The 20,523-nt window shown below is 45.9% G+C and overlaps 2 protein-coding genes across 2 annotated transcripts; both read right to left on the bottom strand.

Moving 5' to 3' along the window:
* Window positions 1-1,755: 1,755 nt before the first annotated feature.
* LOC117194603 lies at window positions 1,756-2,159 on the bottom strand (the record flags this gene model as incomplete). Its single annotated transcript, XM_033399135.1, has 1 exon — window positions 1,756-2,159. A coding segment is annotated over exon 1 (390 nt), but the record flags the coding sequence as incomplete, so codon positions are not given.
* An 8,785-nt stretch (window positions 2,160-10,944) lies between these two features.
* Window positions 10,945-11,817, bottom strand: LOC117194494. Its single transcript, XM_033399049.1, has 2 exons — window positions 11,783-11,817; window positions 10,945-11,719 (listed from the first exon to the last, which is right to left on the bottom strand). Exons 1-2 carry the CDS (start codon window positions 11,797-11,799, stop codon window positions 11,029-11,031), a joined length of 708 nt encoding a protein of 235 aa, XP_033254940.1. The 5' UTR covers window positions 11,800-11,817; the 3' UTR covers window positions 10,945-11,028.
* Between the last annotated feature and the right edge of the window lie 8,706 nt (window positions 11,818-20,523).

Raw genomic sequence — 20,523 nt, forward strand, 5'->3', positions numbered from 1 at the left:
GATAGTGCAGAGAATGAGTAGGGATCTACCACCGCGGCGGACATCTCTGTTTTGCTGGCACGGAGTCGTGCCACGCCCACCCTACCATGATCCTGAAAGAGCCAATAATAATATCAGGATCCCTGGAGTGTCCGGTATTGGTCATCCTATTTCGCTCACGAGCGACATGGTTCCCCCAACTGCGGTAACGTCTAGCACATATTCATCTTAACAATAATTTTATTAGAAACTATATTCAGATACTATATTCATGTTACAAGAAAAAAGAAACACTAACCGAGAACTCCAAGACAAGGCTAAATGGACAAAAGGAGGAACGAAAAGCGTCACAAGAGATATAGCTATTATTACTAGGGAATATTTAGATAAATAAATACGATAAGTGTAAATAGTTATAAGTGCATATACGATATTTTATAGTGCGATATAAACTAATGATTTTTCCTTAGATAGAAAGATAATACTATAGCGCAATATAGGTACACATGTCCCAGCACATCGGCTTCAGGGAGTAGTTGGACATACTATTCGTTCTACCAAGCGTATTGTAAAGGGAGAAGGCCAATCAGCTGTGACTACTTTAAAAGTGTGAGGTCAACGACCGACAAACAGCTCTATCAAAAAAGAACGAAGCTTTTGCCACGCTCGCGGAATTTTGGGAGGCAATAAAATGTAATGTTGTTGGTATATTATAAAGCTCACTCAGTTTTTGTTTGTGTTCCCGCGGCGAAAGATCTTTCGTAGCTGGGCGTGTGGCTGTGTGTGGGTGCATTAAACTTTTACCTGCAAACCAAAAACAAAATCGTACAGCGCGTGCTGCATGGCATAAGCTCGCAGAGGGGACCCGGTCGAGCTGACGCTTTTAAGCTCAAACTTTTAAGCTTTTATCAAATGCATTTTCAAACTTTCCATGTGTTGGTGGGTTTTTTTTCTGGTTTTTTTTTCTGTTACAATTAACACTAAGTATATCCAACTACACAAAAACAGACATATCAACGGACTGCGAGGTTCAAGGGAATGCGAGTCACTGTGGGATCTTACTGGCCACAGTGGCTTTCAGTGGGCGGTGTATACATATGTATGTGAGCACATCTCTTACAGTTTTCATTCAGCCTACATAATGACACTAACGTGCACATAAGACAAACGCTGGCCTCCACTGCACTTTTAATAAACGTTTGGAACAGTAAGGCCGAATCACGAGAAGAACAAGAAACGCGATACCACTAGGGGTCGCCGGGAGGTTATGTACACACGTGGTGCACTATTTTTTCCCGCCCGGTAGGAACATTTAAGCGGCTTCGGGCCTACGCTGACTGCAAGCACCGGTTTCCGTTTCTTGGCCCGGTTTTGAATGCGAAACGGTTACGCCACTTCGCCGCACTAAGCCCGTTCAGACGGCTGTCCTCGTCTCGCGTAGCCAAAGTTCACTGCCCGCGACTTGGTGGATCAGCTGGTTCGTAGTGCGGGGGCTTAAAGCTCGGGCTGCAGCTTTTGGATAATTCCCAAACTAAGTGCCGATTCTAATGTGGAATTTGAAAATACTGATCAGGCTACTTTTTCTAACAGTTACTCCATGCACATATTTACCCGGTTGGAACTGGCACTGCGAAAATAGGGGGATGGGGTTGAGGTGCTAATTCCTTCTTTCTCCAGGTGTTTTTTTTTTTTTTTTTTGTGTTGGGGCTGCTCACCTCCAAGCGGAAAGTTTTTGATTAAAGCCCAATCTGCTTTCTTGGGTTCTTTTTTCCCGATCGAGTGCTCTTTGTCTTCCACTATCTTGGCTCTTTCATCATCCTCTTCCAGCCGGTCCTTGTCTTCCACTATCTTGCACCTTTCATCCTCTTGCAACTTGCTGGCCACTGTACGTTCCGCTTTATTCTTTGCTTGTGGTTTGTTTTCTTTTTCTCTTGGAGTGGACTCCTTCTCGCTGGTCTTCTCCTTAAGTTGGCTTGCGGCTGCGAACTCCAGCCGCTTCTTGGTCAGCTCCGTACGGATGCGGGACAATCCGATGCGTTTGCGACTATTTGTGGACAGCGGAAGGGCGCGAGGAGTCTCTTGTTCTGTCCGATCTGTAGGTGTAGTGGTTCCCAATTCCTCCCGCTGCAGCCGCAACAAAGGCGTGGTGTGGCACGCCCGTCTCATCAGACCAAGCCGTGGTCTCCACGTTTATTTACGGCGGTTTAATTTTATTTTTATTATTTTTTTTTCTCACCGCGCAACTGAATGCTGTACGGCCACGAGGAGAAAGAAAGATTTGGGCGGATCTACTGACCAACAAAAATGTTGTTCTCCGGATCTGCCTTTGCACGATGCTTCGCCATTCACCTTGAATGGTTATGGACATGGTGGGGAGATTTTTGTTCGTTTCTAAGCATATTCTTAATGTCAACCCTAGATGGCGCTAGCCCCCACACGACCAGGAACATTTAACATGTAACACCACAACAAGAAATTAAGCCAACCTAACTATACACTAACTATGGGGACTAAACTTAATAATTAATAAGTATCTCGGTGAGGTGTGATATATACTTGTATAAATAATATAATATATATAAATATATTTATATATATAATAAACATAAATATATAAATTGTACAAATACCATCGGGCATACTTTCAGGCGAAGAACACAAATATGCTTTCCTATCCGCCCGACAAGCGACCACTACAAATCCCCCGGCCAAGATCACACTTTGGTGTTAATCACATCAAATGGTGATAGACGCTTGGAGGAAAACCGTTAACCTGTATGAGGATGGTCACTGCTTTATGTCTTTAGCGTGGTATTTTCCGATAAGTCTACCTTGGGGATCTTCCAACTCGTAATAACTGTGACCAAGCCTACGTTTTATTCTAGCTTTTACAAAAGTAGGTTCAGATTTTGCACTCTAGAACATATAGTCATCCTCTACGATTCTGCGTTTTTGGTTTTCTCGTATCTTTAAAATTGTGGATGCCACAGATTTTCGTCTTTTGTGGGGGCGGAAGTGGGCGGGGCGAAGTTTTGAAATATTCTTGTAGCAGTGACATATCACAGAAGTCTGGATCCAAACAATCGTTGCTCTAGCTCCTATAGTCTTTAAGCATTAGGCGCTGAAGGGGACGGACAGACGGACGGACGGACAGACAGACAGGGCTCAATCGACTCGGCTATTGATGCTGATCAAGAATATATATACTTTATATATATACACTCAAACTGTGACATCATCGCCAGAACGAACGAGAGTTTTTGAAAAACGATTTTCGAATGTGGGCCGGCAATGGTCACGATCACTTTTTTGATGCCCTAAAAGGAATTTTGTTTCTTTCAAGAAAAGAAAATAAATAAGAAATAAACGAAATAATCGTGCCTGACCGTCAGTCGATACCCTCAGATATTGTGCAACAGCAGTAAACGGAGTCCAGTTCCATGTTTACCCAATCGGGTTCGGGAGTAATCCAAGCCTCGCTTCATTTGCATGGACTTTTGGCGTCGAGTGCTTCCGTCCTCACATACCACATTACACATGTACCGAGAGCTGAATTTGCATTTCTTATTACCAATTACAATTAAATAATCCATCGATTAGGCGATATGTGGAGAGTCGAGCGACCAGGTCTCAGTTTCCCTCCCTCCCCATATACGACTACTACCTAAATCGTTGGCTGGATTCATTCGTTTGCCGATCTGGCTCCGCCCACAAAGCTTTTGTTTATTCGTTTTCTACTTTTAGCGGGACAGAAGGGCGTAGTCCCAAAAGGGGTGCTAAATCAAAGTGATCTTTAATTAATTTTTATTTTAAAATCTTGCCATTTTCAGGGCTTTTGGAAGTTCCGGGGAGAATCGTGAAAGTCCCAGTACTGCCGCCTCGTCTGGGCTTAATTAAATTATTCGAAATTATCGAAACGTGCGGGGCACTGACTGACATCCCCCCCAATTCTCCCACTCCACACACACCCCCCTCAAATCTTTTGTTGTGTGTTGTACGAGTACATGATGTAGGCCAGCCAATTGTTTATGAAGTGCACAGCGAGTACGAGTAGTACATATGTATATACCCAATATAGAGCATGTATATGCGATGCATGTGTGTGTATCCTATCCACTTTAGTTAAGTTAAGCATGTGTCCATGTGTTTGTGAGCTGTCCGTATTTCGGTGCCAGCTAAACATTTCTTGTATACAACTATATTTTGTTGCTTTTTATCTGCGCATGCCACTCGGAGGCGGTTCAGCATGAAGTCATGCTTGGTCTCAGCTCCAGCCCTATCTCCTCACGCATTCATCTTAATTACGAAGTTTTTATGATGACAATTTCGGGGCTGCGTTTCACTACAAGTCAAGTATATATTTCACTGTAAAAAAACTTCATTTGTAGATCAAGATTGTAGTTTTTTTCTGCCACACCCGAGTACTTTTTTCTTCATACTAGAATTTTTGGTTATTTCCCTTTGTTTTTCCAGTTTTAATGCCAAGTGTAAACAAAGTGTCTCGGGCCAGACAATCGCCTGTTGTTCATTTGATATTTTCTTGTCTTCCATCTTAACCTCTTCCCCATTCTGGTATTTGTTTTTCCACCTGAGTACGAGTATTTGCCCAAGCAATTGACAAACAACTTCATTGTTTGTCCAAGCTGAAGCTCGACCCAAAGTCTTACTAAGACATCGGTTGACAGAATGGCGTAATATCACAATAATTAACAGAAAACTTAACAGCAAACGATTTCAAAAGTGAGCAACTCCTCTCTCAGTCGCATCTGACCCTAGCAATTAAGAGCACTACTTTCAGAAATATTGATGCAGTCAAGGTAATCTATACTTATTGCGAAAAGCTTCGGAAAACACAAATTGCCCTTAAACTCTTAAACATTTGCTTCATCTACGGAAACCAGTCGAAATCACAGAGTATACGGAGTCTGGAGTGGAATTTTATTCCCCCTTCTCTTGTAGCTCACATATATGTATCCTATAACACTGGTAAAAAAAAGTACTCGTATCACTCTGGAATTTGTGTGTCACAAAGGAAAGGGAGTCCAACGACATTATTACTAGTTTTAAAAGAAAAATAATAATGAGATTATCTTCATTCGCGATTCGAAAACTGTTTCGACTTCTCATTTTTTCTTTGAGTGAATTTATATTTATAAACCTTTCAGCCCTGTTCTTCTTTCTGTCTGTGGGAACATCTGGAATTTGGAGACAGAGAGAGCTGGAGCCTAGGAAATTGCCCAACAAAATTGGCTCTGAGTTGCACACCGAATCCTCTACTAAAGTTCTTTGTGTTGGTGCAGATGCAAAAGTGAAATCAGCAAATGACAACACTTCGGAAAGAGTAAGTAGAAGGCGGACAGACGTGATTAATGTAAAGTTTTTAACGCGATAAACTGAATATGTATATGTCCAGCTGCACAGGAGCAGCCGCGTTTCTCCGATCGTCTGTCAATAATTTATACTATATACGTACTGTCTTACACTGCTATAACATTCTCACATGATATTTTACCCTTCCCGAATACGTGATGTGATCAGATCGAGAGACCCTCTAGCTGCGTGGGAGGAGGAGAGCAGAGTAAACACTAAACTAAATTGCTTGTCCATAAAGTCTGTTTTTTGGCAAACTGTGCTTGGATTTTTTATCCAATTTATGGCATTATTATACCCGATACTCAAAATGAGTATTGGGGTATATTAGATTTGTGGTAAAAGTGGATGTGTGTAACGTCCAGAAGGAATCGTTTCCGACCCCATAAAGTATATATATTCTTGATCAGCATCAATAGCCGAGTCGATTGAGCCATGTCTGTCTGTCCGTCTGTCCGTCCGTCCGTCTGTCCGTCCGTCCGTCTGTACGTCCCCTTCAGCGCCTAGTGCTCAAAGACTATAAGAGCTATAGCAACGATGTTTTGGATCCAGACTTCTGTGATATGTCACTGCTACAAGAAAATTTCAAAACTTTGCCCCGCCCACTTCCGCTCCCACAAAGGGCGAAATCGCAGAATCGTAGAGGATGACTATATCTTCTAGAGGGCAACCTCTGAACCAGATCGTATAATTATTATAGCCAGAATCAAGAAAACAATTTCATTCTTTCTCGCTCTGTCTCTCTCTAACACACAGGTTTCATGGTCGGTTTTGCCAATTGCAAATTATGAGTTCAAGGATCTCAGAACCCATAAGAGCTAGAGCAACCAAATTTGTTATCCACACTCCTGTGATATCGGACCTTGACCGTTTTGTGTCAAAATTTCGCCACACCCCCTTCCGCCCCCGCAAAGGACGAAAATCTGGGGCATCCACAAATCTCAGAGACTATTAACGCTAGAGTAACCAAATTTAGTATCCGCACTCCTGTTAGATCTCACTATAAAACGTATATCTCAAAATTTTGTCCCACCGCCTTCCGACCACACAAAGGACGAAAATCTGTTGCATCCACAATATTGCAGATTCGAGAAAACTAAAAACGCAAAATCATAGATAATGACCATATCTATCAGATTGCTGAATCTGGATCAGATCGGATCATTTTTATACCCAAAAGGAACAAATCAATTTGCACTGGCTTCGCAGCGCCCGACGTCACGCTCAGACTGATTTTCTGTCTCTCTCGCACGCACTCTTTGTCGTGTCGCTTAATATTAGCGGCGTCTGCCGGAGGAGAGCCATACTGACTAAGTATCGGGTATAACTGTAGAGTTGCGGTGTCCGCAGCAACTCACAACGTTCCACCTCGTTTTTCTTTTAAAACTAGTAATAATGTCGTTGGACTCCCTTTCCTTTGTGACACACTTTATTCTCAAATTCCAGAGTGATACGAGTACTTTTTTTTACCAGTGTTATAGTATATACATATGTGAGCTCCAAGAGAAGGGGGAATAAAATTCCACTCCAGACTCCGTATACTCTGTGATTTCGACTGGTTTCCGTAGATGAAGCAAATGTTTAAGAGTTTAAGGGCAATTTGTGTTTTCCGAAGCTTTTCGCAATAAGTATAGATTACCTTGACTGCATCAATATTTCTGAAAGTAGTGCTCTTAATTGCTAGGGTCAGATGCGACTGAGAGAGGAGTTGCTCACTTTTGAAATCGTTTGCCGTTAAGTTTTCTGTTAATTATTGTGATATTACGCCATTCTGTAAACCGATGTCTTAGTAAGACTTTGGGTCGAGCTTCAGCTTGGACAAACAATGAAGTTGTTTGTCAATTGCTTGGGCAAATACTCGTACTCAGGTGGAAAAACAAATACCAGAATGGGGAAGAGGTTATGATGGGAGACAAGAAAATATCAAATAAAGGGCCAATTAAGGAAGGTGATTGTGCGATTCTGTTTATCTTATCAACGACAAATTTTGACCCCAGGGGCGTCATTTACAATCATCAATTTGTTTGCATACTAAAGCAACATTAGCCGAAGAGCTACCCACAAAAGAGAAGACGATGTTTCCTGATTCCCAATTCGTAGGCTATTGATAAACAATCAGTGGGGGAATATTCAAATTACCCACGTCTCATGTGTGATTAGCCGATTTCTCACACATTTCAAGCATCAAAGCAGACAGCAGACAGAACGGAACAGAACAGAACAGAACACAACAGAGCGGAGAAGACGTTGAGCGGACGGCTGGAGGGATCAGATCCCACAGAAGAAGCCGCATTAAAATTTACGAAAAGAGCCGCCTATAAATCGCAAGATTTCAGCACTGCCCAGGGCTTTATCTAAAGCTCCATTCGGAACAGTATTCAAAGCATAAAGCGTAACCAATTGATTGCTAATTGATATTGATGTGTCGATTATTTTATGATTATTCTTTATGATCGTTAAATTTTGATATACCAAAAGGCGAGCGAGATCGAACACCAAACTTGATTCAAATTTGTAGATCATTTTGAACAATCAAGCCACTCCCTGAGTACTTCTCAGGCCTTGTCTTACCTTGTCTTCAGTTGGATTGTTATAATTTAATAACTACACGGGAGGGCAAATTAAGTCTGTAGTTCGGGTACCACAAAAACCACTTAAAGACGCTTTCTTTAATTGCCCCAAAACGAAGATTTAGTTTTTATTTTTCGAGAAACCTGTGGGGTAGCTTTCGGCTGCGGATGTGGCTGTGACTGTGGCTCTGACTGTGGCTCTGCCTCCAGCTGCTGGCCAGCTCCATGGACAGACAGTCATTTGTGTGAAAATCATCGTAGCATGAAGCGTTGTCAAATACCGTTTGTTGCGGGGGTCGGTCCACTATCATGCTTTTGTTTCGGCCATTTCAAGGTCTGTACAGAAACCGTCTGTTGGGTCAGACCTCCCTCCATTGACCAGAGCAGAGCTCTAACAATGCGGGTTCTGGCATAATTTTCATAGAAACGGCATTAGAAGTTACTCATACGCAGCGTGGGTTGGATAAGATTAACGAAAGCCCACATAGACATAGCTCATCCTCCCCATTCTCACTTGACTCTTTGCAGACAGCAGAATGAGCTCTAACAACTGCGGTTTCATCGATCCGCAGGGCCAGTTGAGCGCAGCCCTCGCTAATCGGGACATACGGGAATTCCACACTGCCCTGGACAGCGGTGCCCAGGCCAATCGCCAGGACGATCGAATGCCTCTCAGGTGGGCTCCTGCATTCAGCTGCTGCTCGAGTACGGAGCCTCTCCGAATTTTGTGGATCAGGGCGAGTTCACGCCCCTCCACCATGTGCTGAAGAATAGAAAGATTGAGGCAGGCACTAAGCTGGAGCTGATCCGACTTTTCCTGAAACAACAACAGTTGGACATTGACGCCAGATGCTGAGGGATCAGTATCCGGAACTGCCGTTGCCGGAGCTGCGCGAGGCCGGAGCAGAGATCGACTGCGAGCGACTCCTCCGCACGCTGCGGGACGGAGACGAGAACCAGTTCGAGCAACAGTTCGCGGAGTACCACCAGAACGTCAGCGGAAACGCAGACCACCAATGCAATGCCAACCAGGAGGAGTATCAGTCCCTGCTGGCGGAGAGTATCAAGCGGGGCAAGCAGCGAGCCTTGCAGGCCATCCTCGAGACGGGCATCAACATTAATCCTTCAAAATTGAGCGACATCAGCCCCGTGGATTTGGCCGTAATCTGGGGCAACCACAGGGCGCTAGAGAAGCTGTTGAAGCATCCGCAGCTGAGGCTGACATCGCATTCCAAGCTGCTGAACGCGGTTATCAGTGAGCAGCCGCTGGACGACTTCTGTGACCACCAGCGCTGCTTCCAGCTGCTGCTCGAGAGCGATCGTGTGGACATCAATGAGGCGGACACTCTCCTATGCGGTCAAGTATCGCAACACAAAGGTGGCACAGGAGCTTCTACGGCAGGGAGCGTACATCGGGGCGAGAAGCGCGTTCGGAGATCTTTCCATACAGGAGATGGACCCGAAAGTGCTGGAGGAGCACTTCGATTCCTGAATCACCACCAACGGGGAGAAGCCCGGTGACCAGAGTTTCGAGATCATCATCAACTACAAGAATCTGATGAGACGCCAGCGAGAGCCCGGGCAGTCGGACAAGCAGAGCATTGGCCATCCTCACCAATTGGAGGACGAGATGACTCCAATCGCATACATCGCCGATTCCAAGGAGCTGCGTTACCTGCTGCAGCACCCGCTAATCTCGAGTTTCCTCTTCCTCAAGTGGCACCGCCTCTCGGTGATCTTCTATCTGAACTTTCTACTTTACTCTCTCTTCACTGCCTCCATTATCACGCATACGCTCCTTTAGTTCCACGAAAGCGACCACACGAGCCTGACTGCCCTCTTCGGCCTGTTCTCTTGGATAGGGATTATGTATCTCATGATCCGAGAGGTCATACAGCTTGCCATGTCGCCGCTGCTGTACTTCAGGTCCATCACGAACCTGATGGAGGTGGCTCTCATTGTCTTGTCGATCCTAACCTGCATGGAAGCCAGCTACGACAAGGAGACGCAGCGCATACTGGCCGTCTTCACCATTCTGCTGTTGTCCGTGGAGTTCTGCCTGCTGGTTGGCTCCCTGCCAGTACTCTCAATTTCGACGCACATGCTCATGCTGCGCGCCGCCTCCAGCAGCTTCATCAAGAGCTTTGCTCTCTACTCGATCTTTGTGCTTACGTTTAGTCTGTGCTTCTACATACTGTTTGGCAAGCCCCAGGTGGATTCCTCCTCTCCGAAGGACAGCACGCCAGAGCCAGCAAAGGAGGGAGAAGATGATGGTCACTTCAACACATTCTCCGTGCCCATCGAGGCGCTCATCAAGACGATTGTGATGCTCACGGGAGAATTTGATGCCGGTGACAGCTTGACATCCCAGCTTTAATATTAGGGGGATTCCCCTTCCAAGCAACGATGCGACAATCAACGGACATTGATTAACAACTGTATGTACATATGCATCTACAGTGGGTACACAGCAAGGCAGGCGCGATTAGATACAGGCCAGCGCCGAGCAGCGTAGACACCCAGTTCCCTGCCCCCCTCCGAGGGAAACAGAGAGCGATGAAGGGGGATCTGTGTGTGCGTATCCAATGAATTAATATTTCATTCTAGAACACAGTTGTCTGCGTTAGTTGGGCACACACACACATAGTACATATATGCTGGCAGCGTTCCCATTCGCCAGTAGCCCCCACTGGAAACTTCCGCAGATTCTGGAACGCAGAGGATGCGGGCTATCGGCGACAGGGGAATACTACTAAGCAGAAAGAGAAGGCGAGTTCATATTATTGCCAATTTAATGGAAGAAAAATAAAGAGAGTGGAGTGGGCGATGCCAAAGGCAGAAGAAAGAAAGGCCGTAAACCAAAAGCCTGTCTCGCTCTCTCTCGTGGGAATTGACTTTGAATTTCGAATATTTCGGTATCTATTTTCATTGCGGCCAAAACCGGAGAGACGATTCCGTGTATTGCGATGCCAGCATCAACGAAAATAGATGCCCAAATGGAAGTGCAAACATCTCTGAGGGGAGGGGTGGAGTGTCGGGCGTGTGGCCGTGTGACTTCTGTCAGTGTGTGATTGGATACTGCTTGCTGCTTTCTGCTCGATGGCTGCTCCTAGAGCACGAGACGCAGGCGTAACTGGAACACCAGCTGCTCGACGGTCTTCTTCAGGAGCGCCGCCAGGGACAGGATGAATCCCAGGAGGCTGAGGGAGAACAGCCAGGGCGTTGTCATGAGCACGGCAAAGAAGACGAGCGTCTCGTCGCCCCGGGCATTGGCCATGCGCCACAGCAACTGGCGCTGGATGGTGCGCAGCTTGTACTTGCTGTTCCACAATCGGTGGCGCTTCGAGCCGACGGTTTCGTGGAAACCCACGGTCTTCTCGACCAGCCAGAACACCGCGCAGCACAGCAGTTGCAGCACCAGCAGCACGACCTTGACCACAGCGGTCTCCAAGACGAGGTGGTACAAGGCCACCATGCGCTGACGGTGCACGACTACGCCGAGGGAAGGGCCGTCGGAGAGCTCCTCCCACTCCGAGTCCGACTCGGTGCGCTCTATCGAGCTGAACTCGCTCTGGCTCTGACAGGTCTGGCTCTGACAGGAGCACGACTTTTCCTCTTGGTCCTCCTCGGTGGGCATCGAGTAGTCGCCCTCGTAGTCGCCCTCGTAGCGGCAGTCGGAGTACTCTTCGTGGGGGTCGTCGTAGTAGTCTCCGCGGCTGTCCGGAGAAGCGCCGCCTGTCCAGAGGGAGCTCAACACGGGCGGTGGTCCCATCGAAGCCATCTGTGGCACAGCATTGAATCTGCAGGGGAGCCGGGGTAAGTAATGTCCTGGGGGAAGGGGAGTCTGGGCTGCTGCCGCTCACCCATCTGAATCCCCCATCGGAGGGAAGGTGGGGGGGTGAGCGTGACCTATTGGACCCATTGGGCGGGACAGCAGAGGACTGGTGTGGATTTGGCCTAGGAAGGGCATCGCATTGAGTCCATTCTTGTCGGCGGAACCTTCGGGGGGACCTGCAGCCCCGGCTGCTGCTGCTGCTGCTGGTCGGTAAAGACGAAGGATCCCATGGATCCGAAAATAACCCGCGAGCGGGTGAATGGGGAACGTGGATTGTTAATAGTTGGATTCATCTTATTCCAGCACCTGTGAGGAAATATTCGTTCATGGGCTTTGTTTTGTATTTTTATTTTTATTTACTTTATGTTCCCTGTGCTTTCGATATTTGCTGCCGTTCTCTGTGTTGTGCCGCTCTCTCCAGATATTCGTACTGAATGATTTCCAGAGCCAGTTCTGAACGGCTCCAAGTGAAAGTTCAGGGCCCACTTCGATGTTGTGTTTCGAATCACAGGTCAGGTGACGTACTTTCCCTGGGCAGAGCTGCGACTTGCAATAGTTGATCGGCTTTGTTGGTTTGGGATAGGACTTGCGATAAATACCATGCCACCATACTCCTTGGTGTGGCCGAAATGTTGGCTACCATTCTGGGATTAAGGAGTTAAGGGTTAAGGGTTAAGGGTTAAGGGTTAAGGGTTAAGGAGAGTGGTGAAGGGTGGGGGGGGGGTATATTTTTGCTTGGCTTTACATCTTCCTTAAGCTGCTGTTTTGTGTCACAGCCAACCTGTCATTTGTACATTGAATTGCTGCTCGAGAGGTCTCTTTGGAGTCCTCTGTTCCCGCGCTAAAGAGGGTAGTCCTGTAATCCAAAAGGGCATCCAGTATATCCAGAGCGAAGGTTATCCCATTCGATGGAGCGCTCAAGCAGACCAGCCAGGCGGTTGACCAGAAGCTTAACGAGGCTTAAAATTTCCAAGAGGCCGCCAGCCGGCAAGTGTCATTGCAGTCCCTCCAGTCGACTCCACTCCAGTCCAGTTTTTTCCCAAACTGTGCGACGGAAATAACTTTGATGATTTCTTGGCCCAAAGGCGCCCACACAATATAAATACTCCTCTCTTTTTTGTCAATAAGTTTATTTTCAGTCGTTACATTTACGAATAACAGGCGAGTTTTTCTACTCAAATCAAATATCAAAATTAAAAAACGAAACAGTTATTGGTTGATGTCCTTCAGCTTCTCTGGATCAGTCTACTCAAGCCAAATCAAATATTAAAATTAAAAAACGAAACAGTTATTGGTTGATGTCCTTCAGCTTCTCTGCATCCGTCTTGGCGGCCCACAAGCGGCACCCAATTTTTTTATAGTCATCGCTGCACATGACTATCGCCCTCAAATACTCGGCCGGCACCCCAGTTTCCTCTGATAGTCTTAACACGGTCACTTTTTTTTCCTTAAAAACGGCAGCAATTTTTTGCATTGTCTTCGAATTCCTTGAAACCATACCTCTTATTGCTGTGTAATGTTGGTTCATTACGTGGTTTCCCAAGGTGCTCAACCTTCCAATCATTTTGCCGCATACTTTGCACTTGCAGCCACGCACGGGGGGCGAAGCCTTAGGGGAAATCGGTGTTTTCAAATTGTCCTTTCCACTTTCAGTACTAAGAATGTCTTCAGTAAACATGTCTGGAGAATTAAGAAGTTATTATTTGTATTTTTTTTAAATTTTACTTATTTACTTACTTAAGTCCGGATCCTCCCGAACCTCCTGCTCCTGCTTCTCCTCCACGTGGTGCACTGGCTCAGACGAATCATATATTTCATCAGAAATAGTACACTCCATATCATTGACTGTATAATCAGAAATATTGTGAATATTGTCAGAAATGTCAATATTCTCCTCAATATCGTGAGTTGTGGCCGACTCATCCGTATGACCGTGCATATTGTTCTCAATATCCTCAATATCCTGAGTTGTGGCCGACTCCTCCGTATCACCGTGCATATTGTCAATATCCTCAATATCGTGAGTTGTGGCCGACTCCTCCGTATGACCGTTCATATTGTTGTCAATATCCTCAATATCCTGAGTTGTGGCCGACTCCTCCATATCACCGTGCATATTGTCAATATCCTCAATATCCTGAGTTTTGGCCGACTCCTCCGTATCACGGTTCATATTGTTGTCAATATCCTCAATATCCTGAGATATCATCAGAACAGAAATATTCTGATAACGGGGCATGTATGATTTTGGTACTTACTCATCGATAGTATTATAAGAAATACCAATGTACTCGATATGCCAACACACATTTATTCGAATACAACGATCAAGAACGAAGAAAACTTACAGATATTTTGTTGCTATACGATACGGACCGATAAATATCACATAATTCCGCGTCTAGTTTCCTGATTTCAACATGTATAAAAATAAAAATAAAATAATTGTAAGGCAACATATATTAACCCTAACCGATCGAGATATTATACTGCAATTAGTTTTATGCGATATTATACTGCGATATGATACTGCGATAGGTTTTATGCGATATTATACTGCAATAAGTCTGAGGCGAGTTATTCGACGATCGACAAAAATAGAGAAAAGAGTGAAATAAGTTAATAAGAGTAACCCAAGAACCGCGGCAAGGTGGATAAAAAGATAGATTCAGAAATGCATAAATTGTCGTGTTTCGATGAGGACATAAAGGAACTCAATCTGTTCGAGCCGTATCAGGACATAGACGAAGATTTGTTTGAGGATATAAATGAACTCAATCTGTTGAAGCCGTCGCAATTGTCGAGTTTCGATGAGGACATAAATGAACTCAATCTGTTCGAGCCGTATCAGGACAAAGAGGCAGAGGAACATCTGCCGTGTGGACCGCTGGACCGGCTGGTTAGTACATTGCCTATGGATGTTGACGACGACGACACTGAAGGTGAGTAGATTGTGGCAATTACATTGGAGCAGGTGAATCAGACTTTTCTTCCTCCAGGTATCGTCGGTAACGATGATCTGGTCAACGATATTAGTCACCTTCAAGCGAGCAATGAATTGCACAAAGGTACAGGCCCCCGAAAATCTGGTAACGGACGCATTGGAAGAACTGAAAATGCAAGGAAACATAATGAATGGGCGCATTAACATGACTGTAAATTTACAGAAACTAAGCGACTCAGAATTTTCCATTTACATGGATGAGTATCACATGCCGTGGTACCAATATGCAAAAAAAGGACCGGTACATAAATGGAAAATTCTTGCAGTCGCTGCAATCCCAATTAACGGGAATGAAATTCATTATTTGTATTTCCACATTTGTCCCGTTTCCAAAACATCTGCACTAGGCAGGAATGCGGTCAAGGAAGGACTCGATTTAGTATTGAGGGAGGTTGAGATGGGGGCTTGTCAAGTCAACTGTTGGCAGTTGGATCCGACCACTGCTTGGCAAATTTCATGCCGTGCAAAAGTGTAAGGGGAAAATTCCCCATATTGTGGGATCTGCCCCACCTCAAAAAGGTTATCCTAAAAAATGATATACAGGAGGATGTGTTGTTGTCAAATATGTATGTCAAGGAATACAGGAAAGAAAATTACAAGAGTATCTTTGAGGCTACGAAGTCGGCAGACAACTTGCCCGACTACCTAATGTCTGATTAAGTTAAAGAAATCATTAAAAATGAAATAATGAACTTATTACGCGCTGTTGAAAAACATTTCGAATTTAGAAACGAACCAATATGTTTTAACAACATGAACAGCAATACCTTCGAGGAACGTGGCAAGCATTTATCAACAATTTTTATAAACATAATGAAAGTATCGTTTAAAGAAGATTTCAACAGAAACCCAGTATATTATGCTACAACTGTAGTGTTCATGGCTCTCCAAATAATGGACCAAAAAATTAAATTATTAAATAAGACGTTAGAAAATATTTTGTAGTATGTAGTAATTATACCCGATACTCAAAATGAGTATTGGGGTATATTAGATTTGTGGTGAAAGTGGATGTGTGTAACGTCCAGAAGGAATCGTTTCCGACCCCATAAAGTATATATATTTTTGATCAGCATCAATAGCCGAGTCGATTGAGCCATGTCTGTCTGTCTGTCTGTCTGTCTGTCCGTCTGTCCGTCTGTCCGTCTGTCGGTCTGTCCGTCCGTCCGTCTGTCCGTCCCCTTCAGCGCCTAGTGCTCAAAGACTATAAGAGCTAGAGCAACGATGTTTTGGATCCAGCCTTCTGTGATATGTCACTGCTACAAAAATATTTCAAAACTTCGCTCCGCCCACTTCCGCCCCCACAAAGAACGAAAATCTGTGGCATCCACATTTTTAAAGATACGATAAAATCAAAAACGCAGAATCGTAGACAATAATCATATCTTTTAGACTGCAGAATCTGAATTGGATCGTATTATTATTATAGCCAGCATCAAGAAAACAATTTCAGTTTTTCTCGCCCTGTCTCTCTCTAACACACACGTAGCATAGCCGGCTTTGCTTAGAGTAAAACATTAGCGCCTAGATCTCAGAGACTATAAAAGCTAGAGCAACCAAATTTGGTATCCACACTCCTAATATATCGGACCGAGACGAGTTTATTTCAAAATTTCGCCACACCCCCTTCCGCCCACGCAAAGGATGCAAATCTGGGGATATTCACAAATCTCAGAGACTATTAAGGCTAGAGTAACCAAATTTAGTATCCGCACTCCTGTCAGATCTCACTATAAAACGTATATCTCAAAATTTCGCCCCACCCCCTTCCGCCCCCCCAAAGGACGAAAATTTGTGGCATCCACAATTTTGAAGATACGAGAAAACAGAATCATAGATAATGACCATATCTATCAGACTGTTGAATCTGGATCAGATCAGATAATTTTTATAGCCAAAAGGAACAAATCAATTTGCACTGGCTACGCAGCGACCGACGTCACGCTCAGACTGATTTTCTGTCTCTCTCGCACGCACTCTTTGTCGTGTCGTTCAATATTAGCGGCGTCTGCCGGAGCAGAGCCATACTGACAAAGTATCGGGTGTAAATGTAGAGTTGCGGTGTCCGCAGCAACTCACAACGTTCCCCCTCGTTTTAATAATAATAACAATAATAATAATAATAATAATTTGTTTTTAATTTTATTTATTTTATGTAGTATGTATTATACATGTACTATACATAATTAATGTATTTTCAGCTGTAGAATGTAGAATATTTTCAGCCTGTACAAGATTTTCAGCTGTAGAATGTAGAATATTTCAGCCTGTACAAGATTTTCAGCTGTAGAACACTGTACAAGATTTTTAGCTGTAGTTTTCAATTTTTGTTTGTTGTTTGATTGATTTTTGAATTGATTGTTGTTGTTTGATTGATTTTGTTGTTCTGAAGGCTTGATCCACCAGTGACCAGGGACGCAGGATGGCTCTAAGCTATAGTATTTATTGTACGAGTAATAATCAACTAGCACAGCACTAGCACTTAACCCGTATTCAGAGCAGACTGTAAGTTTAAGTTAGTCTGAAATTGTTTTTATTAGGTTAGGTTAGGTTAAGGCGGTAGCCGGGAGGGGGGGATAAGAGCCTCCCGCCCCCAAGCTCACTTGGACCTATAAAAGGTCCGCTGTGTTGCCGCATGGGCATGTGCCCCTTCGCGTTGCCCGAACCGTGAGAGCATACTACTGCAGGTTAAGGGCAGTCCCATCCGGTGGCTTGGATTTATTTGGACAAGGTCCCTGGTTTGATTACGGACAGGTCCGAAATGTCCGTGAGGAAAGCGGCCCGAGAATACGAAGACGACGATTTCCAAGGGCTGGGCAGTGGCAGAAGAAGTGGGGGACCGATTCCTCCTCCTCCTCGTCGCGACAACTCCTGCAGAAGTCGTTATGAGGGATTGACAGTATAGAGGCGTGAGTGCCGATCTGCCAGTGTCCCGTAATGGCTCTAGTAACTGCAGAGCACTGTGCTCTGCTGAGTTTATACAGCTCTGCTGAGCGCTTCTTCGATCGATATGGCCATATCAATCTTGAGACTTTACAGGAAACGGTTTGCTGCCATCTCCTATTGGCATTTTGCTCGAACAATTCGTGCGTTAGGAGCCTGCACGTAGCCAAGGGCATCGCTACTTGCTCCCTCTCCGGTAGGAGAGGAATCGTAGTACCCTGCCTGGCTAGCTCGTCGGCGGCGTCATTCCCCTCGATGTCCCTGTGGCCGGGGACCCATATAAGGAAGAGATCTAACTGCTCTGCGATCTCGTGCAGAGACCTGCGGCAGTCATTTACAGTCGCTGAGTTCGACGATATCGAGCCTAGAGCTTTGATAGCTGCTTGGCTGTCCGAGAAGACGCACACTAAGTGCGTATCTAGAAGTAATTTGGAGACGATCGAAATGGCCTCCGTGATGGCTTCAACCTCCGCTTGGAACACACTACAGTGATCCGGGAGCCTGAAGCAATGACTGATGTTCAGCTCGCTGCAGTAGACTCCGCCTCCCACGCGGCCGTCTAGCTTTGAGCCATCAGTGTAGAAGTGGACCGCATTTGCAGGTCATGGTTCGCCCATCTCCCAGTCCTCCCTAGATGGGATTAATACCTGGAAGGGCGTCGAGAGGTGATCACTGGGATACAGTAATCTGTCCTCTCTGGTAATTGCGGGAGTCTCATCAGGATTCCCGAGTGCCCAACCGCGGATGCTTTCCACAGTCTGGCTTCTCTCATTCTGAGGCGGAAAGTGTTGCCACCTTCTTTCCCATGAGATCCACAGGGAGGAGGTCCAGCACAGTATCCAGGGCTTCCCCTGGAGTAGTGCGTAGCCCGCCAGCTATGCATAGCTCTGCCATGCGTTGAACTCTGCTGAGTTTATTGAGGCATGTCCTTCTGTCTAAGGCTGGCCACCATACCACCACTCCATAGAGCATGATTGGTCGTATGATGGCGGTGTAGAGCCACCGAACTATATAGGGGGTCATTCCCCATTTTAGTCCGATGGCTTTCCTGCAAGTATAGAGGGCCACTGTGGCCTTCTTTACTCTATCCTCTATGCTCAATTTCCAATCGAGCTTTCTATCGAGGATTAGGCCAAGATACTTGGCGTTGTTGCTGAAGACTAGCGTTTCCCCACATAGTCTTGGGGAATCAGTACCGGAACTTTGTTCTTCCTAGTGAAAAGCACCAGTTCCGCTTTAGACGGGTTTACGCCTAACCCGCATTTGTCTGCCCATTTCGACATTTTCGTGAGAGTACTTGTCATGCACTCACACAATGTCTGCGGAAATTTTCCGGAGAATGCTATGGCAACATCGTCCGCGTACGCCACCACACGGCAGCCACCCCCCTTATCTACCGCAGCAGTGTGTTCACTGCCACGTTCCATAGGAGGGGCGATAGGACTCCGCCCTGCGGTGTGCCTCTGCTGACAAATCTGGTACACGTTGACGTCCCCAGTGATGCCTCAACCGTCCTGCATTGTAGCATCTGATCGATCAGGCTCACCGTCCTGGAGTCAACGCCCAGGTCCGTCAGTGCGCCCGTGATGGCGGTCGCAAGGATGTTGTTAAAGGCGCCTTCTATGTCGAGGAAGGCTACTAGGGTGTAATCCTTAAAATTAAGGGATGCTTCGATGATCGATGTGATCGAGTGTAGGGCCGTTTCGGTGGATCTTCCCTTCCGATAGGCATGCTGGGAGTCTGAGATCAGACTGGACGGAATGCACGCCGTTAGATGCAGCCCCAGGAGCCGCTCCATCGCCTTTAGAAGAAAAGACGATAGACTTATGGGTCTGAAATCTTTTGGGGCAGTGTGCGAGGGCTTGCCTGCCTTGGGTATGAATACGACTTTGGGCTGAAGCCAGGTGTCAGGATGCACCCGTGGGAGAAGATTCCCTCGTAAATTATTTTGAGCCAGTTAATGGCTTTATGTCCCGCGTGAACCAGTTGGGCAGGGAAAATGCCGTCTGGCCCAGCGGACTTGTAGGGTTTAAAGCTTCTGATCGCCCAGGAAATGTTCTCCTGGCTTAGCAGTCTCAAGATGGCATTTGAGGCGACAGAAGGAGGCGCGAGGTAGTTGGGTCTGTTTTCATCGCAGCCAGGGAAGTGGGTATTTAGGAGAAGATTTAGCGACTCCTCGCTGGACGTAGTCCACGACTGGTCGGTGTTCTTCAAGTAGCCCAGGGTGGGTGTTGTCTTCGAGAGAACTCTGCGCAAGCGTGAGGCTTCTGAGTTACTCTCGATTTCGCTGCAGAACTTACGCCAGGAGGCGCGTTTTGCTTTTCTAAGTTCTTTGTTAAAGGTTGACAGACTGGCCTTGTATTCGGCCCAGTTTTGCTCAACGTTTTCAGCCTTAGCTTTATTGAAGAGTCTCCGGGAGGCTTTCCGGAGTTCACCCAGTTTCGGATTCCACCATTCAGGTTTCTTCCGGCCTCTGTTCTTGCCAGAGGGCATGCTTTGTCGAGCGCCTTATTGCAGGCGTCGGTAAAGATCTTAAGAAGACGAGTCGTGGCCTCCGTGGAGAACTCCTCCTCAGATGGGGGCTCAGGGAGAACACGACAGAGGTAATCAGAGTACCGAGTCCAGTTTGTCCGCCAGATGTTCCGGAATCGGACTGGCTTCGGTACTGAGAAGGAGAAGACAGTTTCCACGTACCTGTGGTCCGAGAAGGAGTGCTCTTCCAGGACCCTCCAGGATACAATGTTACGCTGTATCTCATGAGAGGCAAGCGTGAGGTCCAGGACCTCCTTGCGGTTTTTTAATGATAAAGGTAGGATCACTAC

The sequence above is a fragment of the Drosophila miranda genome (genome assembly GCF_003369915.1).
Source record: "Drosophila miranda strain MSH22 chromosome Y unlocalized genomic scaffold, D.miranda_PacBio2.1 Contig_Y3_pilon, whole genome shotgun sequence".
Classification (NCBI taxonomy): domain Eukaryota; kingdom Metazoa; phylum Arthropoda; class Insecta; order Diptera; family Drosophilidae; genus Drosophila; species Drosophila miranda.